This window comes from Rhineura floridana, chromosome 5 (genome assembly GCF_030035675.1).
Source record: "Rhineura floridana isolate rRhiFlo1 chromosome 5, rRhiFlo1.hap2, whole genome shotgun sequence".
NCBI lineage: Eukaryota > Metazoa > Chordata > Lepidosauria > Squamata > Rhineuridae > Rhineura > Rhineura floridana.
Genome location: NC_084484.1, coordinates 89,272,018 through 89,295,681, shown reverse-complemented (window position 1 = coordinate 89,295,681; position 23,664 = coordinate 89,272,018). Strand labels below are relative to the sequence as shown.

The window sequence follows — 23,664 nt, the reverse complement described above, 5'->3', positions numbered from 1 at the left end:
TGTAGGAAGTATTAAGCTGTATTTCTGTTATTTTATTGATGATGCATTTTATATACTGTTTATTGTATGCAGCATGTTTTAATATTTTGTACACCACTGTGAAATTCTTTAGAATGCAAGTGGTCTATAAAGATTTTTAAAATAAATATATTGATAATCATCCCAAACCAGCACTCTGGTGGCATGCACCAATAGATCTTGTTGCTGCAGATATCAGTCCTCTGTGCATTTAAATGATACAGGGAGCCCATTGCAGGGACTGGCATGGAGAGGCTGCCAAATCTCTGCTGTCAGTCCTTGGATGTCAATGTGAAGGTGCATTCACATGAAATAATACAAGGTATGGGATATGTATGTCACATCTGAAGGTGAACCTGCCTAATACACACTTCCTGAACCAATACACAAACTGAAACACACCTATCCTTTGAAATGTGCACTTCTTTGCATTTTACAATGCCATTCTCTAACCAAATAATGTGTAACTAAAATTAGGGGAAAGTGTGTGTAAAAATGTATATGTTAGTGAAAATAACATACAAAAATGCATGTTAGAGAAAATTGCTTTTAGAAAAAAGTGTACATTAGGTAAAACTACCTTAAAAATGTGTATCTTAGGAGAAATGTGCGCTAAAATGCTGACAATTTTTTATGAGAACTTCTTTTTAAAAAATGTGCAAACCAATGCAGAAATGAGAACTGAATTCAAGATTGGGAAAAAATGAGAAATTAAGAGAAACTGAAATTGAAATATTTGTCCATACCTAAGTAACACTAAGAATTTATACTGTTTCCTCGCACTTTTTGCACGCAGACAGATCTGAATCAAGCCCAGGGTTTTGTCTGTATATACTTCGTAATCCTTGTTTTTATACACTGTTCAGTAGTATTAGGAAACAAGTGTTGTATGCTTCAGTGTATGTCAGGAACATACCTTTCTGAGTCTTAGGTTTATGGCATCGTTGCAGTATTTGTACCACACAGACTTGAGGACTGATGCAAAAGGGGTGACCCCAATGCCCGCTCCAACCAACATCACAGTTTCGTAACTGAATACATCTTCACTAGCAGTGCCAAAGGGGCCATCTACAGCTATCCTAGAACAGCAAAAATGCAGTCAACATGCATGATCCAGTAGTCACCCAAGTTAGAGCCAAACCAGCCTAACTGTACAGTGAAGCTATTCAGGGACTCAGTAGTCCTGGCCCATAAATGGTAATCCCAAGAGGGACTAGGTGTGGCTTGTTTCTAGGGGTAGCTGGACTAGGGGATATGAGCAGTTACAAAATTAACCTGAGGAATAGGTTGCAGGTTTATGCTAGAGTGAGCCCATCTTGTAATGTGGCCTTTTAGGAGAGCTGGTTTCTATGAACAGGCAACGACCAAAAATGGCTGTGATGCATAGATCTAAGGTTAACAGGCCTGCCTTATGGCTAGCAACCTGATAGCTCTCTCTTGTTGACTTGTGTTCTGAGATTGTGGCTTATTGAATCTGATGTAAGAATCATAGCACTGTTGCTCTCATCTCCTTGGGTCAGCTCTAGGCCTCATCTTCAGTACTAGGACTAACTAACCTTGCATGCAATAACTGAGCCATGAGAGGATGATTATGCCATACTGACAATGGTGAGCAGCTGATAGGAATGATGCAAGATCCCCTTCTGCCCCATTGCATAGCATGCTGTGGACCTTTTATATCCCTAGAAGCTTTGTGAGCACAAGCACACACTGGCCATTTCCTATAGTAAAGGTGATGCCACCTCTTGCACCATGTCAGCTTAAGCCCACCCACAGAATTAACATTTTGCAAACATTTCCACAGAAAGTCTGTTCTGTACGCACTTGGGCAGTTTCCAGGCCTCCTGGAATTCTTGCTTGTCACATCTACAAACTTTAAACAACTCATCCGTCCAGTCCCCTACGACACGTATGTGAATGCTGAAGTAATCTTCTTCAGGGGCAGAAGTCAGTGTGAAAGGGTGCCACTCCAGCATGGACACTGCAGGACATTTGACAAAAATGTACTGCCCAACTTCCATCTTGAAGCCCTTCTTCATCATCTGGAGCTCAAAGGTTTGGAAAGGATGAGTGACAACCTGTGACACAAGAGGTAAAGTTCTCAGAACACCATGGAATCAACTAAGATGGTCACAGGTTGCATTAAGTCATCTATCCTTGTTTGCTGAAGGAATTATTAAAAAGGGTCACAAAATCCTAAATCCATTTACTTGGAATTAGGTTTCATCTAAATAATTACTTGAATGAAAAATGTTAGAGGAACACTTTGTGAGTACTGGGCTACGTGCATGATTAAGATACAGTAAATCAGTTGTGTTGATGGTCTGTGACATTTTGAGGCTTCTTCCTAGCAATGGAAGCTTCCTTATACTGAGCCAGACCGCTGGTTCATCTAGCTTAGAATTATCTACACTGACTGGCAGTAGCTGTCTAGGATTTCAGACAGGGGACATTCCCAACCTTATCTGGAAATGCTGGGGATTGAACATGGGACCTTCTGTAGGCAAAGCAGATGCTCTACCACTAAGCTACAGCCATTTCCTCAAACTAGGATGCAGTTCCTTCAGTGGGTCTGTGGGGTTTTCTTCTAACTCTCAGATATCAGTCTCAGGTCACTTCCAGTCATCAGTTATTTTGCATTCATACTAATTTGTTTGTGGGGAGATTAGATGTTGCATCAAGCAATTGCTATCCCACACTTTCCTATTTTAAAAAGTTCTGTTTGGGGGGGAAGTGGGTTTGTTGTTACAGAACCTGAATTAGCTGATATGCAATTGCATTCCACTGACACAGTGGCAAATGACTGGAAGCGCCATCAGTCCCATTGTTCGTTTATTTCCAAATCCTGCCCTTCCTCCCATATGAGACTGGGACAGGTAACAACAAATATAAATATGCAGTCAACACAAAGCAATAATTACAAACAGCATCAGCAATAAAATACAGTGCAGCAGACAACAGTACTTGGAAAAAATTATTTTAATTTATTTTTATAATTATTTTATCATTGCATTCAATTACTTACTTCAGAGGTGTTGGAACAAGAATCATTGCTCTATTGTGGTTTTCTTTTTTTCTATTTAATTTTTTATTAATTTCTTTAAACATAAACTCATAAAAACAACAAGTATTAGATTAAAAATAAACAAATTTCAACATTACATTTTAATATTTCCATGTTTCCATACATTTGAGTGTTAAATTGAGCCTTCCATGCTTACTGTACTTTAAATCAATTACATATTTATTTATTAAATTCTAATATTTTCCTTTTGCCTTCACTGGATCATTTCAAGGAATGTGTTTCAAATCTATTATTGACTATCTGTCACCTATTCCATATCCGAGAGGATATTGTAAACATTATTGGGCCCCTATCCTGTGGTCTAATGAATCCAATAAAATCAAATCAAACCACTGTGAAGTTGTCTCGTTTCCTTATATCTCAAGCCATCTTTAATTTATCTGTTGGCTTTTCCAACAATGCTATATCCCATACCATATGATACCAGTACTCTATACTAAGACCTACCAGATCCTTTCAATATCAAGCTATGGTGAGTTGTACTGCCAATAACAAAAAACTAATTTCTTATTTTGTCATTCCGAATCTTCATTCAGAAACAGGTTCAATAACATCAGTTGTGGGAACAGATTAATTCGCTGTCATACTATCTGTCCTATTTCACCTGCAACTGTTGCCCAGAACCTTTGTGCTTTCCGGCACATATGTAAATAAGATCCTATTTCCATACAAACCCTCCAACAGAGAGGCTGTATAGCTGGTTGCATAAATGAAATCTTTCTGGGTGTCATATATCACCTATGTACCAATTTTAGTGAAAGCTCTCTACGTTTAGTAGATATTGAAGTAAATGGAGGTTTGTTCCACATAGTCCAATCTTTATCTATTTGAATATCCATTTCTCGTTCCCACCAGTTTTTAAATCTAAGGTGTTTCCATTTGTCTTATCTATTAATATCTTGTATACAGGCATACCCTGCTTAACGTCGCTTCACTTAACGTCGCCTCGCTATAATGTACATGCTCCATATGCCTGTATTTCTCCAGAAACGCAGCGCAGCAGCAGAGGCTTTAGCGCGTGGGGGTGGAAATAGAAGCGATCACGCCACCACAAATCAGCTGGGAGGCGTGATTGTGATCAGCTGAGAGGTGGCAGCGCAGCAGCAGAGGCTTTAGCGTGCGGGGGTGGAAATAGACGCGGTCGCGCCACTGCAAATCAGCTGGGAGGCACGATCAGCTGAGAGGCGAGGCAGCGCAGCAGCAGAGGCTTTAGCGCGGGGCTTTGAGGCTCCGCATGAAGGAGAGGTAAAAAAAGTTTTACTGTAAAAGGTAGTGCTTCACTTTAAGGACATTTTCGGTTTATGTACTTGCTCTGGTCCCATTGACTACGTTAATGCGAGGTATTACTGTATATCACCCCCTTAAAGTACTCAGAATAGTTCATCCCCAATTTTTCAAACCTAGAGGGTTCGTGTATAATACTTTCTTTTACCATTGGATTGTTTTAAGATATCTTTCAGCTGCCTCCATAACAACCATGGGAGTGGGGTCTCCTGCAGCCAGTTTTTCAATTGTTGCTCATTTAATGGGGTGCCATTTACATAAAAGTCACTCAAATGATATAATCCCTTCGCATGCCACCCCAGAATATTATAGGCCCTATTCTTATTTAAAAATAAAGAGTGGAATGCCAAGGGAATCAATGATGACATAACTGGAATCAGCATTGCTGCTTTCTTTATCATTCCCTGTGTAAATCTATTTTCTAATTTTGACACTATATGCAACTTATTTTTTTAAAAAGGAATCACATTCAGCAGAATACCATTTACTTTCATCTGTTCAAGAGTGGTCCAATGCTTTTCTGTATCTCCCAAAATAAATGGGATCATGTGACCTATTTGATTTGTAAAATAATATAATTCCAAATTTGGAAATCCCTACTATAATCTATTATAGTTTTCAAGAAAATATAGTTTAAAGTTTTCCTGCAAACTGAAGATGGCCTCCATTGGCAGATGGGATTATGACATCACAATGTAGTTTCCCAGCTACCACTGATTAATCTGTAGCTATTCTTCTGCAGTTTCAATCTCCTTTCTGCCTTTTTTGATAGTTGCAAACTTAAAAAAAAGATGGGGAAGCTAAACTGTGATGTCACAATCCATAAACATGTTTGGGATATGTTCAGCACAATGACATTTTATTGTTATATATAATGGTTTTATACATGGTTTTATGAATGCTAGCCATTTTATGTATATTAAATTTATATTTGTTAGAAATACCTAATACAAGGCATTGTATTGATACATATGGAAGTTTTTAATTAGGTCTTATGACTGATAGCCATTTCAAACAGAATAAAATATGCAGTGTTTGAATAGAAATATCATCTAGCCCAACTGAATTCTTCTAGGTTTGTTTAGGCTGGGTTTCTTTCCTTTTTGGTTTTAGTTAGTCATAATCCTGTCAGCCAATTGGGAGCGTTTCTCCAGTCTCTCACCAGGATTGCAGTTTTCAGCTAAATTTAAAGTACATTTTAATGAAAACTATAATAGAGTGATGGGTCTTTTTTCCTATAACAATTGGCTGAATAAATGCTGACAACAAATTCTGAAATGTAGGAGAAATTCCTTTCAAGCCCAAGAATGCTTGATTATTGACCACAAGTAATTCCAGGATAAGTCACACTCTGAGCGAAGTAAAACATGTAAGCTGCTTTTTATCACTCTTACCTTTGTGATAACAACTTTTTGTTGGGATCGCCAAAACCGCACCAATCTCTCGCATATGTATATAATCATAGGGCCTATTACCCATTTCCATGTCTGTCAACAGAACAGGAAGAATAAGCAAGTAAAGAGAGGAACGAAGATCTGCAGGCATGAAATCCTGTTAAACAAATATGTGGTTGCATTAAAGATGCAGGAATTGGTTTCAGCACTGAACTGAGGGGGCTCACTGCACCACAGCCAGTGTTCAGGAGAACTTCTTTAAGTGCTTTGCCTGTTTAGGAAATTACTTTGTTCACAATGAGCTAATTTCTAAAATCTATTCCTGATAAGAAAGATCTTGCCCTCTGTCTAGCATTCGGAATTACTCTTGAAAATACATACCTATGACACTTATGGCACTCTGTATAGGCTTATTTACTGAATGTGTGAAAAGGATTAATGTTAATTCTCAATGTTAATTCTGGCTGGACCTTCAAGTGTTGACACTAGTTCTGCTCCTTCTAGGGGTAATCTGACTGCTAAACATTGCAATTAAGAATTTTAATAGTCTTAATGCCTGTATTTTTTAAACTAACAATATATCATACCATAGGAGGATTTCCAGAAAACTGTGGTTTAGGACATGAAGGTAATTTCCCCCACAGGGTGTAATTATCAGCACAGATGTCTGGATTATGCTTCCCCATGTCAATCTGTTTACGTACAATTTGCCTAGGAGTAAGAGCAAAAATCAATAGCAACATGTTAAGAGATAAAAATTAATAGTAATGAAACTGATATCATAACATTAAATATCTTCAGCTTATTTTGTAGATGCTACTTTTGGTAATGTATAATTTCAAGGAAGCTAACCCTGAGACATGAAACCTAGCTCTAGTCATCTGTAATGCAGGCATATTCTTCAATTAATGAAGAATAACTTTAAAGACTGCACAAAGGCATTGCTAATAGATGATGGCACATATCACATTGAAAGATGAGCAAGTGAATGAACCTCTGAGGTTGTCGATGACATTATTATAATCCTGTAATAGTATCCCTAAAGTCTATTCTGGCAACACTATTACAGGAGCTAATAATGCCACCCACAACATTAAGAGTTTATTCACTTGCTCATCTCCCAATGTGATATTTGCAATCATCTGCCAACAATGCCCTTCTACATAGGACAAACAAACCAGTTTCTATGCAAAATAATAAATTTACCCAAATCTGACATCAGAAATGACAATATCCAAAAATCAGTGGGGGAACATTTCAACCCCTCAGGACAACTGATTAATTGACTAACCCATATCAGTATGTCTGTGCTATCAATGACTTGTTTGTGTGTGAATAACCACTGTTAGTAACATAATAATGATCACTATCTATATTCTCTGCATTTCATTTCTTTCTGACGCCCCCATGTATATACAGTGTATCTGATGAAGTGGACTGTGCCATAATAAATTTGTTAGTCCTTCAGGTGCTACAAAATTCTTTGTTACTTTTTTGTTCCAGTATGCTCTGGTACAACTCGTTAGTTGTAGTTGTTGCGCTCTTTTTGAAACATTTTTATTAGTTTTCAAAACACTGAAATGATAAACCATTTCAGCTCAGTCAAGAAGCTGAGCACCTTCCCTTTCTTGTTATTGACACTTAACTGGAAGAGGGGTGCTGTCAGTAAACCTTGATAGCTAGTTAATTGTTCTGAGATCTTTAGTTAGTCTTAATAAAGGTATAATGACTCTGTCTCCATGTAGTTATTTAGTAGTGCATGAGAATAAATGCAGCCTACTTACCCAGCTCCATGGATGACAAGACCAGCAAAAAAGAAAACAAAGAGATGATGGGTGAACCAAAATACTTCAAAGTATGACCTTCGAATGGTTTTAGTAGATGAGGTGATAATTAATATTAGACACAGTGTAATGATAACACCACTGAGGCCTGCCAAGGTTGTGAATGCTACAAAGAGACCACCGTTGGGATTCTGTGAATGGAAAACATTGGATTATAAGCAAATCTATCACAACTGAATTGTGTAGCTTCTAATTTTTCAAAACCACTAAGGGAATAATGTCCTATATAAAAAAAGCATTATAATGAGGCAGCAGTTATTGTAGAGAGAAAGAAACACCTCTCTCTGAAACAATCACTAAAAAACTGTCCAAGAATGTGGTTGCTTACCGTAATTTTCTCTCGGGCAAAATTCAGGTAGGATTCACCTTCATCATCGCCCAGATCAGACAGCACAGCCTGAATAGTTCTGTTCTTTTCATTACGTGCATCCACCAACCTTTCGACATTAAATAAATGTGCAATTGTGTGGATTGCTAAATTTTTTTAAAAAAAAGTAAGAAAAGACATTAATGTTGTGTAAGACAGGGGTAGTCAGTGTAATGTCCCCCAAATGCTGTAGGCTACAACTCAGATTCATTTATTTGTATCTGGTCATCTGACCATCACAAACGAATGTGGGTAATAGTATGCCCAATTTAATAATCAATCCCTCTTCCCAGGGCATCCTTAACAAACTACAGCTCCCAGGATTCTTTAGAAAAACCCATGACTGTTAATAGTATTTTATATGTATAATTTATATATAATATGTACAATAGTTTTTTAAATGTCTGGTACAGAAATGGCCTCACTCATTATTTCTGTTCCTGTTTCATTCAGTAAAGAAACAGATTCAATAATAGGCAAAAAACCCTTGCAGTTTAAGAATGTACCTATAGCCAACAGATATTTCTATCAAACTTTAAAAAGCAGGGGAATTGGGCAGCTATAGTGAATGCACCAGGGGAGCAGGACACCTGACCTCCTTTCTGAGATATTGGACTGCTCTACAAATTTGTCAAAATGCAAACACAATTTGGGTTGGATTTTCACAGTCCAATCCACTTCCTGTGTAGCTTGGAAGAATTTGGTAACATGTGCTTCTGAGCATATAAGAACATAAGAACATAAGAAGAGCCTGCTGGATCAGGCCAGTGGCCCATCTAGTCCAGCATCCTGTTCTCACAGTGGCCAACCAGGTGCCTGGGGGAAGCCCGCAAGCAGGACCCGAGTGCAAGAACACTCTCCCCTCCTGAGGCTTCCGGCAACTGGTTTTCAGAAGCATGCTGCCTCTGACTAGGGTGGCAGAGCACAGCCATCACGGCTAGTAGCCATTGATAGCCCTGTCCTCCATGAATTTGTCTAATCTTCTTTTAAAGCCGTCCAAGCTGGTGGCCATTACTGCATCTTGTGGGAGCAAATTCCATAGTTTAACCATGCGCTGAGTAAAGAAGTACTTCCTTTTGTCTGTCCTGAATCTTCCAACATTCAGCTTCTTTGAATGTCCACGAGTTCTAGTATTATGAGAGAGGGAGAAGAACTTTTCTCTATCCACTTTCTCAATGCCATGCATAATTTTATACACTTCTATCATGTCTCCTCTGACCCGCCTTTTCTCTAAACTAAAAAGCCCCAAATGCTGCAACCTTTCCTCGTAAGGGAGTCGCTCCATCCCTTTGATCATTCTGGTTGCCCTCTTCTGAACCTTTTCCAACTCTATAATATCCTTTTTGAGATGAGTCGACCAGAACTGTACACAGTATTCCAAATGCGGCCGCACCATAGATTTATACAACGGCATGATGATATCGGCTGTTTTATTTTCAATACCTTTCCTAATTATCGCTAGCATGGAATTTGCCTTTTTCACAGCTGCCGCACACTGGGTCGACATTTTCATCGTGCTGTCCACTACAACCCCGAGGTCTCTCTCCTGGTCGGTCACCGGCAGTTCAGACCCCATGAGCGTATATGTGAAATTCAGATTTTTTGCTCCAATATACATAATTTTACACTTGTTTATATTGAATTGCATTTGCCATTTTTCCGCGCATTCACTCAGTTTGGAGAGATCTTTTTGGAGCTCTTCGCAATCCCTTTTTGTTTTAACAACCCTGAACAATTTAGTGTCGTCAGCAAACTTGGCCACTTCACTGCTCACTCCTAATTCTAGGTCATTAATGAACAAGTTGAAAAGTACAGGTCCCAATACCGATCCTTGAGGGACTCCACTTTCTACAGCCCTCCATTGGGAGAACTGTCCGTTTATTCCTACTCTCTGCTTTCTGCTTCTTAACCAATTCCTTATCCACAAGAGGACCTCTCCTCTTATTCCATGACTGCTAAGCTTCCTCAGAAGTCTTTGGTGAGGTACCTTGTCAAACGCTTTTTGAAAGTCTAAGTACACTATGTCCACTGGATCACCTCTATCTATATGCTTGTTGACACTCTCAAAGAATTCTAATAGGTTACTGAGACAGGACTTTCCCTTGCAGAAGCCATGCTGGCTCTGCTTCAGCAAGGCTTGTTCTTCTATGTGCTTAGTTAATCTAGCTTTAATAATACTTTCTACCAGTTTTCCAGGGACAGAAGTTAAGCTAACTGGCCTGTAATTTCCGGGATCCCCTCTGGATCCCTTTTTGAAGATTGGCGTTACATTTGCCACTTTCCAGTCCTCAGGCATGGAGGAGGACCCGAGGGACAAGTTACATATTTTAGTTAGCAGATCAGCAATTTCACATTTGAGTTCTTTGAGAACTCTCGGGTGGATGCCATCCGGGCCCGGTGATTTGTCAGTTTTTATATTGTCCATTAAGCCTAGAACTTCCTCTCTCGTTACCACTATTTGTCTCAGTTCCTCAGAATCCCTTCCTGCAAATGTTAGTTCAGGTTCAGGGATCTGCCCTATATCTTCCACTGTGAAGACAGATGCAAAGAATTCATTTAGCTTCTCTGCAATCTCCTTATCGTTCTTTAGTACACCTTTGACTCCCTTATCATCCAAGGGTCCAATCGCCTCCCTAGATGGTCTCCTGCTTTGAATGTATTTATAGAATTTTTTGTTGTTGGTTTTTATGTTCTTAGCAATGTGCTCCTCAAATTCTTTTTTAGCATCCCTTATTGTCTTCTTGCATTTCTTTTGCCAGAATTTGTGTTCTTTTTTATTTTCTTCATTCGGACAAGACTTCCATTTTCTGAAGGAAGACTTTTTGCCTCTAAGAGCTTCCTTGACTTTGCTCGTTAACCATGCTGGCATATTCTTGGCCCTGGCGGTACCTTTTCTGATCTGCGGTATGCACTCCAGTTGAGCTTCTAATATAGTGCTTTTAAACAACTTCCAAGCATTTTCGAGTGATCTGACCCTCTGGACTTTGTTTTTCAGCTTTCTTTTTACCAATCCCCTCATTTTTGTGAAGTTTCCTCTTTTGAAGTCAAATGTGACCGTGTTGGATTTTCTTGGCAATTGGCCAGTTACATGTATGTTTAATTTAATAGCACTGTGGTCACTGCTCCCAATCGGTTCAACAACACTTACATCTCGCACCAGGTCCCGGTCCCCACTGAGGATTAAGTCCAGGGTTGCTGTCCCTCTGGTCGGTTCCATGACCAACTGGTCTAGGGAATAGTCATTTAGAATATCTAGAAACTTTGCTTCTTTGTCATGACTGGAACACATATGTGGTCAGTCTATGTCCGGGTAGTTGAAGTCACCCATTACTACCACATTTCCTAGTTTGGATGCTTCCTCAATTTCATATCTCATCTCAAGGTCTCCCTGAGCATTTTGATCAGGGGGACGATAGATCGTTCCCAGTATTAAGTCCCTCCTGAGGCATGGTATCACCACCCACAACGATTCTGTGGAGGAGTCTGCCTCTTTTGGGGTTTTGAGCTTGGTGGATTCAATGCCTTCTTTCACGTATAGAGCGACTCCGCCACCAATACGTCCTTCCCTGTCCTTCCGGTATAGTTTATATCCAGGGATAACCATATCCCACAGGTTTTCTCCATTCCACCAGGTCTCCGTTATGCTCACTATATCAATGTTCTCCTCTAAGACCAAGCACTCCAGTTCTCCCATCTTGGTTCGGAGGCTCCTAGCATTAGCGTACAGGCACTTGTAAGCAGTGTCTCTCTTCAAGTGTCTTTGGCACTCGTGGTTAGGCCTGTGGTAATTTTGCTCTTCTGAATTTATATCCTGTGCCCCTGCTCTCACAATGCCTACTTCTAGGCCTACCCCTTTTAAAATTTCATCATTTCTTTGGTTTTTATCCCAGGGGGGAGGTTCATTCCGAACCGGACCTTTCTCAGCTCCTGCCGGGTTTCCCCCCTCAGTTTAAAAGCTGCTCTGCTACCTTTTTAATTTTAAGTGCCAGCAGTCTGGTTCCATTCTGGTTCAAGTGGAGCCCGTCCCTTTTGTACAGGCCCGGCTTGTCCCAAAATGTTCCCCAGTGCCTAACAAATCTAAACCCTTCCACCCGACACCATCGTCTCATCCACGCATTGAGACTGCAAAGCTGGGCCTGTCTGGCTGGTCCTGCGCGTGGAACCGGTAGCATTTCAGAGAAAGCCACCTTGGAGGTCCTGGCTTTCAGCATCCTACCTAGCAACCTAAATTTGGCTTCCAGGACCTCACGGCTGCATTTCCCCATGTCGTTGGTGCCAACGTGCACCACGACCACTGACTCCTCCCCAGCACTGTCTACCAAACTATCTAAACGATGGGCGATATCTGCAACCTTTGCACCAGGCAGGCAAAACACCTTGCGGTCTACACGCCCATCACACACCCCACTGTCTATGTTCCTAATGATCAAATCACCCACTACAAGGATCCCTCCACCCCCTGGAGATATATCCTTGGCACAAGAGGATAGCTGCTCATCCCCCAAGGAATGGATCCCTTCTAAGGGATCGTTTCCCTCTTCCTCAGCTGGATGCTCTCCTTCCCCGAGACCATCGTTCTCCATGACAGCAGGAGAGCTATCATCGCTGGAGTGGGACACAGCTATAACGTCCCTGAAGGCCTCCTCCACACACCTCTCTGCCTCTCTCAGCTTTTCCAGGTCTGCCACCGTGGCCTCAAGGAAATGAAGTCGTTCCCGGAGAGCCAGGAGCTCATTGCACCGAGAGCACACCCACGACTGCTGTCCAACAGGCAGATAGTCGTACATGCTGCAGACTGTGCAAAACACTGGAAAGCCCCCACACGCCTGCTGGCTTCTTACCTGCATAGTTTTGTTTGAGGTTTATTACGTCAATGGGTTGGAGACTGCGGTTTAGTTGAGGTCAGGGAACAGAAGGGCAGAGTGGGGGGCCCTGGCCTCCTCGCCCTGCTGCCGAACTAGGTGTTTTCCCACCTAGAACAGCCTGACCTTTCTTTAACCTAGGGAAACAGAGCTTGTGGTTGTGTTTCAGGAAGGCTGACAGCCCTTTTTAGCAAGGACTGAGCTGACTCTCTCCCTGTATGTGTCGGTGGAGTTTCCTTTTTCCCCTTCTCTCCGACTGGAATTTAGCCTTATTTACAGTGTCCCCTGAAGTTTTCCTGCTAGGGTGGTGTTGAACACTAGCTTTCTATAGGCTTCCTTCTCCTAGGATCTGTCTCCTAAGATATAGGTTCTTTCAGGATTTGGCTCCTAGCTCAGGGTGACCTTAGGCTGCCCTTATTGCTTATTTCTCTGAGCTGTTTTAATTCAATTAAATAATGGAATAAATGGGAGCTACTTACCCTCTTTTCGCTCTGCTGCTTAACTCGCCTTGACGCTTTGTCAGCTGGGGCCTTGACGCTTCGTCAGCTGGGGCTCCCTCTAGCTCGTGGAGCAGGCTCCCTCGCTAGGTGCTCTGACTTTATATGTGTGGCTGGTGAGTGGTGGCAACACGTGCAATCAGGACTACATCTCCAAAGATGGAGAATGACATTTTTGTATGTTTGTTGGTGTTCTTCTTACTTTACTTCTTTTCTGTGTTACTACTGTTTCTACAGAGGATCTAACCTAGAAAATTATATTTATCTCAATATTCATCCTAGAAATCTGTGTCAAATTTATTTTTATTAATTTCAAACATTTTTATTGGTCATTGGCATATGATGGTGAAGACAGCCTTTTGTGTTTCAAACTTAGGTTATGTTCTATTTCTGTTTGGGGTGCATTAACAGTTGAATCTGAAACTGCAGTTTGATGTTAAACCAGACTGATTACAATATGTTGCTACTGGATCAATGAATCTAGCTGTTGGAATAAACAAACTTTGCCTGCTCAAGATGCATGTTTTCAGCCTGCTATGCTTAAACCACTCCACTTAAGGAAAGGTGGGCTTGGTCAATTGAAAACATAGAGCACACCTAGAAATTTGCTTGAATATATTTCACCTCCAACTGTTTACCTTGTGCAAACTGAGACACTCCTCATGTCCACTGGAGACTATTCTGCAGAATAGTCAGTGCCGTTATTCCACAATTGGTTTTGGAGGGTTTTTTTAGTGTAAATTAGGCAAAGTGTGGCTGCATTTCACATATCCACAGAAACAGAAGCAAACAAAATGATTTACTATAGGAAATTTAACTAAAATAGCAAAGTAAATCAAGCATATTTAAAATGACTATCTGAACTATATCAACTGGCTTAATAATGTCACTTCCTCCCTGCTAAAACAAGATCAGCACAACACGTATTGTTGCTGTTATTTGGGCTGATTGCAGGTGTTGCCACCACTCACTATATGCTCAGAGGTACGTTACCAAATTCTTCCAAGCTACACATGAAGTGGATTGGACTGTGAAAGACCAATGCAAATTGAGTTTGTATTTTTACAGATTTGTAGAGCAGGTCTCCTGCTCCCCTGATGCATTCACTATAGCTGCCCAATTTTCCTACTTTTTGAATATCTGTTGGCTATAGGTACATTCTTAAACCGCAAGGTTTTTTGCCTATTAGTGAATTTCTCTGCTTTTTAATCAGGGAAGTAAGAAATGGGATCCTGTGCAAGTTTGCTAAGAATGGATTGATTGTTTGCATGCTTACAGAGTTCAGTGGGATTTACTCCTCTGCAATCATGCTTAGGATAGGTGAAACTGACCACGGGGGTGGGGGAGAGGAGGAGGATGAAGGGCAGGGGTAGGGGAGGAAGAGGGAAGGGAGGAGGATGGGCAGAAGGAGGGCGATGAGAGCAGGTGGGCAGGTTTGATCATTTGCATGCTTATTGAGTTCAGTGGGATTTACTCCCGTGCAATCATGCTTAGGCTAGTTGAAACTGACCATGGGGGGGATGAGGAGAGGGGGGAGGGAGGACTGGAGTGGGCAGGGAAGGAGGAAGAAGGAATAGGGGACGGGAGGAAGAAGGGAGGAGGAGGGGAGGGGAAGGATATGAGAGAGGGGGAGAGTGGAGGGGAAAGGCAGGTCTGATCATTTACATGCTTATTGAGTTCAGTGGGATTTACTCTCATGCAATCATGCTTATGATAGATAAAACTGACCATGGGGGAGGAGGAGAAGGGGGGAGGGGAGAGGAGAGGGAAGGAGGAAGGGAGGGGAAGGAGGAGGGAGGGCAGGTTTGATTATTTGCATGCTTTTTGAGTTCAGTGGGATATAATCCTGTACAATCATGTGTAGGATAGATGAAACTGACCTGAGGGAGGGAGGGGGGAAGGGGGAGAGAAGGGGATGAAGTGTAGGGATATGGATGAAGAGGGAGGGGAGGGTGAGGGGAGGAGATTGGGTGGATGGGCACTGGTCAGAGGTAAAACCCTTTCCTTTCCAAAAGGAAAACTTTGTGAACAGTATCATTGTTTTTCACTGTTTTCCCCACCTTTGTATTCTACAGCAGGCACATGTAGCCTCCCACTCAAATTTAAACCAAAGCTGTCACTGGCCACATCCGCACCAGACCTTTATTTCATTTTAGACAGTCTTAGCTTCCCCTAAAGAATCCTAGGAAGTATACTTTGCGAAGGGTGCTGAGAATTGCTAGGAGATGCCCTATTCCCCTTATAGAGCTACAATCCCCAAAAGAGGGACTGACTGTTAAACCACTCTGGCCACTGAAGCTCTGTCAGGGGAATAGGAGTCTCCTAACAACTCTCAATGCCCTTCACAAGCTATACTTTCCAGGATTCTTTGGGGGAAGCCATGATTGTCTAAAGTAAAATAAAGGTCTGGTGTGGGTGTGGCCATCTGATTAGCCAAAGCAAACAGCTGTGAGTCTGGCTTTTAGAACACTGACAGTTGGTTCTTACTGAGCATACCCATGCTTATAATTGACTCTAATGTTAAATTTCTTAAATTAATTAAAAATCAGCCATGCATTATTTTTAACCTTTAAACTGCAGAAGATGAAGGTCAGAGCATGGGGCAAGGTCAGTAATAGGATTACAGGTACTCTGTGAACATGGCTGATTTTTAATTAATTTCAACAAATTATGAGACCACTGACAGAAAAATTCCAACAGGGGTCTGGATTTTTTTTTTCATTTTACACTTTGAACTTGGATTCTCTCTAAGTGTTTTGTGTTTCACCATAAACTTAGAGGATTGTTAATCAAGCGTTTCTGAGTTCAGGACTATACATTTTGTAAGGATTTGTTTTGCAATTAGTTTATGGGAAGCAGCAGAAAGACATGGGGGGTATTTTCAACTTAACATTGCAGAATGTGAAAAATCCTTGCTGGCTATATTATACAGCCACTCTTGTGGCTATATAATTGGGGGGGGGCGGGAACAGAGTGAGTGAGTGAGTGTGTGTGAGAGAGAGTGAGAGCGAGAGAGAGCTAGATACTCTTTGGCTCTTAAACTGTGTATCATTTTTTCATGTTCATCTGTTGCTCACCACAGCTGTCAGCAACAGCTTTAACTACACCGCAAACCTCAACAATTTTCATTATCTTTAGTGGGACTTCCACATGAGCATCTTAGAAAGGAGTGAGAGCAAATGCGGAAAATAATTGTCAGAGAGTAATTGAACAAGTGTATTTATTTATTATTAATTCTATTTACCGTTAAGAATATAAGAAGAGCCTGCTGGATCAGGCCAGTGGCCCATATAGTCAGCATCCTGTTCTCACAGTGGCCAACCAGATGTTAAAGGAGCATGACAGGACAAGGGGAGGAAACTCTCTTGATTTCATAGGTTTAGTGCTAAAGCACTGAACCAGCTGAACTCTAAGAATAAGCCCTACTGGCCATGTATTCAGATTTCTTTTTCTCTCCTTCACTTTGTATTTTTAAAGGTGATAGACAGCAATGGAGAGTCAAGATTCTTTGTCCTATGTTTTTAATGTTTTATGCAGAATTTGGTAACTTACAGCACTTAAGAAATAAATGTCATTATTACAAAATACACACTTCTCTTCCTCTCAACGTCTATATTTTTAGAAACTGACAGCATAAAGATTGCTTCCCTCTCTTCACTTTCTGAACCTTTCCAGCAAAGTGTTACACTCACAGGATCTTTGTGCTCACTAAAACCAACAAGACTTTGTTCCAATGCAATGTTTCAGAACACCTACTGGTATGGAGTGCAATCATCCAGGCCACCAGTTTGTGAAATGTGAGGTTTCTGTCCAACTGTCTTCTGACACGCACTGAGCAGCACTAGGGATTCAAAAGAGGAAGAGGTGAACAGATTAATGCAAGCCTGTAACATACTGGAGATATCAAATCACAATATAATGAGGTTTATTCAAAATGGCTGCATTTAATGACCTTTCACTGATTAAATACATTTATTTGCATATTATCAAATTTCAACAGAGATCCCTTTTTGAGTTAGCGAAAACAAGTGTGAGCTCACAATTTAATAAGCAAAGCTATTTATTGTTAGGAAAGCAACCACAACGACAAAGTGGGTATAAACTAACTTGATATGTTAAAAATGTAATATGGTGATGAAACCCTGAGGCAAATTCAAAATTAAAAAAGAACTGATTCAGACATAACAGCAAACTGAGAAAGAGAAAGTTAAAGAAGACATAGGAATGCACAAACCTGAGGGATGCTTGCCTCGCACCACACCAAGTTAGGCCATGCACTCCCTCTTCCTGTTCCTCTCCCCTTCTTCAATGATTATCCATTGTTTGCCTTTACATCTGAACCAGCAAACTATGCTTTGCACTTACCTCCAAACCAGAATTGCAAGCTACAATCAAACTGTGGCCCACAATTCTCTTCTCTGCAAAAGGGGAATTGGAGTGCATGAGGGGAAGGCAGAGGGAGTGGAAGGAATGCATGACCCAGTAATGTCAGCTTATGGTGAATCAAGACATAGGCAACACCATTTTTATGCAACAAGTTCATTCATGACACCTGTTATTTATTTATCCCATTTATAGCCCACCCTTTCTCTCAAAGGAGCCCATGAGAGTGGTTACTACAGAGAGTCTTTTTGGCTCCACAAGTCAGATTCTTATGACAGGTGGGGGGAGTGTCCATCTGTCAATCACATGGTGTCATTATGACATCACATGATTGGCAGGTCAGTGCGGTGCCTACCTATCAAAATCCCTTGCACTTCCCCATGGCTCTCATGGGCCCCAAGGAGAACCTCTGCAAAGATTGGGAGGAGGAAGAGTGGGTTACACATGTCACAGAGAGAGCTGGGGAAAACACAGGAGGTGTTTCCAGAAATCTCTGGTAGCTCTGATTAATAAAACGGTGCCCATACCCCCCCTGCATCTATGACAGAGAGAAAGGCATTTCCACTGGAACCCAACCTAGACCTAGCTGTTGAACAGTCCAGAGTCTTCCAGACAGAGCAAAGTGAAAGCAGTATGTCCGAGTTAGAAATTATGCTTTCGCTAAGGAACGTAGATTAGAAAAGAGGCAGCATTAGCTAAGGAAATGCTCTCTGCTCCTAGAAGAAGCCATTACCTTGCAATAAACCCTGGAATGTACTAGAGAGTGCTCAGACAAGTAATGCGCCCACCCACCTCTCTTATAAATGAGAGTGGCTGCATGAGATAAGGTCATTGTGACAACAGTCTGCTATTGCCTCTACCTGTCTAGTTCATATCCTGAGACATATCTAGCCTGTTCATGAGAAATGCCTAGCCTGAGATATGTGTAGTCTACTCCTGTTCTGTATTCTGAATCATACCTAGAATGCCTGATGCTGTGTTCCTGTACTGACTTCTCAAATAAAGCTTTGTGTAAAACCCAGCCACTGAGTCGTCTGCTTCTCTGGTTGGAAGCCAGGACAATCGCAGAGGCTTAAAGGGGGAGTATGGAGGCTTGCATAAGCATTTTACAAGTCTCCCCACACTTCCTTTTTAATTCTCCATGATCGGGGACTGAAAGAGGGAGGGGAGAGACCTAGAAAATTCTCTTTCAAGACTCTCCCTTTCCCCTATATGTTCCCTTCAGCCACCTTGGGGGGGAAAAGCAGTCAATCCATATCAGCGACACTGAAATCTTAATTAAATAAACTGAGACTCAATCCAGACAAGACTGAGACACTGTTGGTGAACGCCTTCCCCGCTCAGATGGTGGATGTGCATCCTGTTCTGGATGGGGTTACACTCCCCCTGAAAGAACAGGTCCGTAGTTTGGGGGTCCTTTTTGACCCTTCCTTGTCTCTTGAGGCTCAAGTGGCCTCAGTGGCACGGAACGCGTTTTACCAAATCCGTTTGGTAGCCCAACTACGCCCCTATCTGGATGGCGACGACCTCGCCTCAGTTGTTCATGCTCTGGTGACTTCGAGATTGGATTACTGTAATGCACTCTACATAGGGCTGCCCTTGAAGACAGTTCGGAAGCTTCAGCTAGTGCAGAATGTGGCAGCTAGACTATTGACGAGGACCAGTCGGTCTTCGCACATAACTCCTGTTCTGGCTCGTCTGCACTGGCTACCTATTTGCTTCCGGGCGAGATTCAAGGTGCTGGTTATGACCTATAAAGCCTTACATGGCGTGGGACCGCAATACCTGGTGGAACGCCTCTCCCGCTATGAACCTAACCGCTCACTTCGTTCAGCATCTGTCAGGCCCAGGATGTGACTCAGGAACTAGACCAGCGGTTGTGGTTAATTCGTGTTTTATTAGGGTAATGTCCAAACAAAGACTGCGTTTTCTCATGAAGCAATACAGGGATACAGGTCCTGCGGCATTGGGAGAAAGTTGACAGAGCAAGGGACTTCTTCCCGCCTGTTCTTTAAGAAGGGGCCAAACGGGCGCGCAATCTTTCGCTCCTCCTTAACTGCCCCTCAGGTACTGCCCGCCTTCCCCCCCTTCTCTCCTGTCTTTTCAGCTGTCTGCATGTGCGCGGTGAGGGGGGAAGCATCACCCCCTCCTCTTCTGAAGTTTCTGATTCCAGGATGGGGGATAGGGGAGGGGCTGATGGTAAACTGCCTCCCCGCTTTTCGGCTGTGAGCAGCCCTCCCTCTTCCCCCTCTTGCTCTGAGCCTGAAAGAGGGGGAGGCGTGAGAATGTCCAGGGAGGGCTCAGGCTCCCCGTTGCTAAGCGACCTTATCACTGGCAGTTCCTCTGTTTCGTCTTCGCTCCAAAGGGGGGAAGTTCCTCCCCCTTCCCTCTGCCATCCATCCGAATACTCTTCTCCCAACTCTCCGGGATCCAGCTCCCCGGGATTGGGACCCCAGCTCTGCCTTCCGACACCATCCCCCCTCCCAGGCTGTGCCCCCTCCCCTTGTCTGGCTTGGGACGGTGGGGAAAACGTTGATGGAAAAGTTTTACCAAGTCTGGAGCATGCACATCAGCTGCATCTTCCCATGATCTGTCAGCCACCCCATAGCCTTTCCAGTGAATTAAGTACTGCAGCTTGTGGCGTCTGATCCTGGAATCTAAGATCTCCTCAACTTCAAACTCAAGCTGCTCATTTACCAGGAGTGGAGCTCCGGGTGGTTCCTCCGGCCGTAACTCACTGGGAGGGGCGGCTTTCGTTAAGAGGGATCGATGGAACACAGGATGTATTTTAAACGTGTCAGGCAGCTTCAGTCAGTACGCCACGGGATTAATTTGAGTTTCTATTTCGAAAGGACCCACTCTCTTGTCTTGTAATTTTCTACATTTGCCCGGCATCTGGAGGAAGCAGGTGGACAGCCATTCCTGGTCTCCCGGTTGAAGGGGGGGCCCCTCCTTCCTGTGCAGGTCAGCAACTCGCTTGTACTCCGTTTTGGCTTCGTTTAACTGCTGTTTCAGTGTCTGTTGCGCCGCTTGCAATTCCTTAAGGAAGTTTTCAGCTGCCGGTACCAGCATTCCTTCTGAGCTGCTTGGAAAGACTTTAGGATGGAATCCATAATTAGCGAAGAACGGGGTTTGTTGAGTGCTGGAGTGCAGAGAATTGTTGTAGGCGAACTCTGCAAAATGCAAATATGATACCCAGTCAGTCTGTTGATAGGACACATAACTTCGTAAATATCTTTCCAAAACGGCGTTCAAGCGTTCCGTCTGCCCATCTGTCTGGGGGTGATGGGCGGAGGAGAGTTTTAATTCCGTCTGCAACTGTTTCCACATTGCTCTCCAAAATTTGGCTGTGAACTGAGTTCCTCGGTCTGAGACTACGCTGTTTGGCAATCCATGCAGCCGGTAGACTTCTTTTATGAATAACTTGGCCGTTTCTTTAGCCTCTAAGGCCCCTGCACAAGGAAGAAAGTGTGCCATTTTGGTAAGTAGATCCACCACTACTAAGATGGCTGTCATTCCTTGGGACTTGGGTAGATCAGTTATAAAATCCATGGAGAGGTCCTTCCAGGGTTCATGTGGGACAGGCAACGGTTGTAACAGTCCTGCTGGTGTCCCTGTTTGTGTTTTTGTCCGCAGACAGACAGAGCAGGACTTTACATAACTCTCAATATCCCGACGCATTTTAGGCCACCAGAAGTCCTTGGCCACGTTCTGAATGGTCTTGTAAATCCCAAAGTGTCCCGCTGTGATGGAATCATGACACTGGCGTAGGATTCTGAGCCTTAATTCCCCTTCTGGCACATATCTGGCGGTTTTGAACCATAACAGTCCATTTCTTCAGTGAAAGGTTACTTCTGAGTTTTGACCTTGTCCCGTCTCCTGCTGATATTTTAGCATGTCTGCATCTTCTTGTTGTTCCTTTTTGAGTTCCTCTTCCCATGAAGGCTGGCATACTCCCAACGTTAATTTCTCTGGCGGGATTACGTACTGAGGCTGGTCCTCGGATTCACTTTCTTTGTATTGTGGCTGTCTGGATAAGGCATCCGCTCTCTGGTTTTTGGCTTGGGCATGGTAAGTAATCTGGAAGTTAAACCTAGTGAAGAACTGGGACCATCTTATCTGTCTCTGGTTCAGCTTTCTGGCGGTTTGGAGGCTTTCAAGATTCTTGTGGTCGGAGCGCACTTCAATTCGATGAGAGGTCCCCTCTAGGTATTGTCTCCAGTTTTCAAAAGAGTCCTTGATGGCCAGCAGCTCCTTCTCCCAAACTGTGTAGTTCTTCTCTGCAGGCTTTAACTTCCGAGAGAAGTACGCACATGGGTACAGCTCCTTCCCTTCTTGGTCTAATTGTAGCAGGACCCCCCCGATGGCAAAATCTGAAGGATCTGCTTCCACTACGAAAGGGCGGTTCGGATCAGCAAAGCGCAGAATGGGCTCAGTAGCAAACCTTCTCTTCAGCTCCTCAAAGGCCTCGGTGGCGTTCTCTGTCCATTGAAACTTCTTCTTCCCCCTTAAACAGTCAGTCAGAGGAGCTGTTAATTTGGAAAACCCTGGAATGAACTTTCTGTAATAATTGGCAAACCCCAAAAACCGTTGTACATCCTTTTTGGTGACAGGTTGGCCCCAGTCCAATATGCAGCTTACTTTCCCTGGGTCCATCTCCACGCCTTCCGCTGAGATTCGATATCCAAGGAAGTCTAGAGACTTGAGGTCAAATCCACATTTCTCTAATTTAGCATACAGGTGATTTTCTCTCAGTCTCTTCAACACCGTCTTCACATGCTGGTCGTGGTCTTCCTGGTTCTTTGAGAACACCAGGATATCATCTAAGTAACAGATTACATATGTGTCCAACAAGTCTCTAAACACGTCGTTCATGAATTTTTGAAAAATTCCTGGCCTTCCACAAAGCCCGAACGGCATGACCAGGTATTCATACTGTCCGTAAGCGGTCAAGAATCCTGTTTTCCATTCATCTCCCTCCTTCATTCTGATCAGATTGTACGCTCCTCTCAAATCCAACTTCGTGAAGATTTTTGCAGAGCGCAGTCAGTCCAGCAACTCTGAGATCAGGGGCAGCGGGTAGCTGTTGGGGATGGTGATCTGGTTCAATGCGCGATAGTCATTACAGGGTCTGAGTTCCCCCCCTTCTTTTTCACAAACAATAGTGGCGCTCCAGCAGGGGATTGTGAGGGGCGTATGAATCCTCGCCTCAGGTTTTTACCCAGGAATTCCTTCAGGGCCTCCCTCTCAATCTCTGTGAGAGAGTAGATTCTCCCTGATGGGATGCTGGCTCCTGGCACTAGATCAATCGCACAGTCGTAAGGGCGGTGGGGGGGTAAAGTCTCTGCCTCTTTTTCATCAAACACATCTTTGAATTCTTCATACTTTGGCGGCAGGGTCACTTGCTTGATCTCTTGCACTGCCCCCGCTAAGGTGTTCTTGATTCCTTCAGGTTGACAGTTCTCCTGGCAATACTGTGAGGTGAACCACACCACCGCCTCCTTCCAACTTATTTTGGGTTCATGCTTTGCTAGCCAGGGCATTCCCAGAATCACCTCAAAGTTCGAGAGATCTGACACGTATAGCGAAATGAACTCTTCGTGCCCAGGGATTTGAAGTTTCACTTCCTCCGTGGCTTGTGTCACCCCTCCTGACTTCAGGGGTCTCCCATCGATAGTCTCCACAGCTAGGGGAGCGTCCAGTTTCCACCGGGAAATTCCATGACGCTTGACTAACTTTGCATCAATAAAATTTGTGGAGGCTCCACTGTCAATTAAGGCAGTGGAATTAAACACCACTCCTCTGGAAGTTGTAATCCGAATAGGCAAGACCAACACCCCCTTTGAGGGAGGTTGGATCGTTGGGGGGCCTTTATACAACGCTGCCCCCAGTCCACCGGCCTGCACGTGGACTGGGTGTTCTAGTTTCCC

General features: G+C 43.0%; 1 protein-coding gene across 1 annotated transcript in view; it reads right to left on the bottom strand.

Annotated features, from left to right (window-relative positions):
* LOC133385091 (cytochrome b-245 heavy chain) overlaps positions 1 to 23,664 on the bottom strand; it is a 51,640-nt gene that overhangs the window by 4,345 nt on the left and 23,631 nt on the right. The window contains exons 6-12 of the mRNA XM_061627398.1: positions 17,108 to 17,192; positions 7,954 to 8,099; positions 7,566 to 7,756; positions 6,369 to 6,492; positions 5,782 to 5,874; positions 1,843 to 2,096; positions 935 to 1,097 (exon numbers count right to left, since the gene is read on the bottom strand). Coding sequence (XP_061483382.1) covers positions 935 to 1,097; positions 1,843 to 2,096; positions 5,782 to 5,874; positions 6,369 to 6,492; positions 7,566 to 7,756; positions 7,954 to 8,099; positions 17,108 to 17,192 — 1,056 coding nt within the window. The remainder of the gene's footprint in view (positions 1 to 934; positions 1,098 to 1,842; positions 2,097 to 5,781; positions 5,875 to 6,368; positions 6,493 to 7,565; positions 7,757 to 7,953; positions 8,100 to 17,107; positions 17,193 to 23,664) is intronic.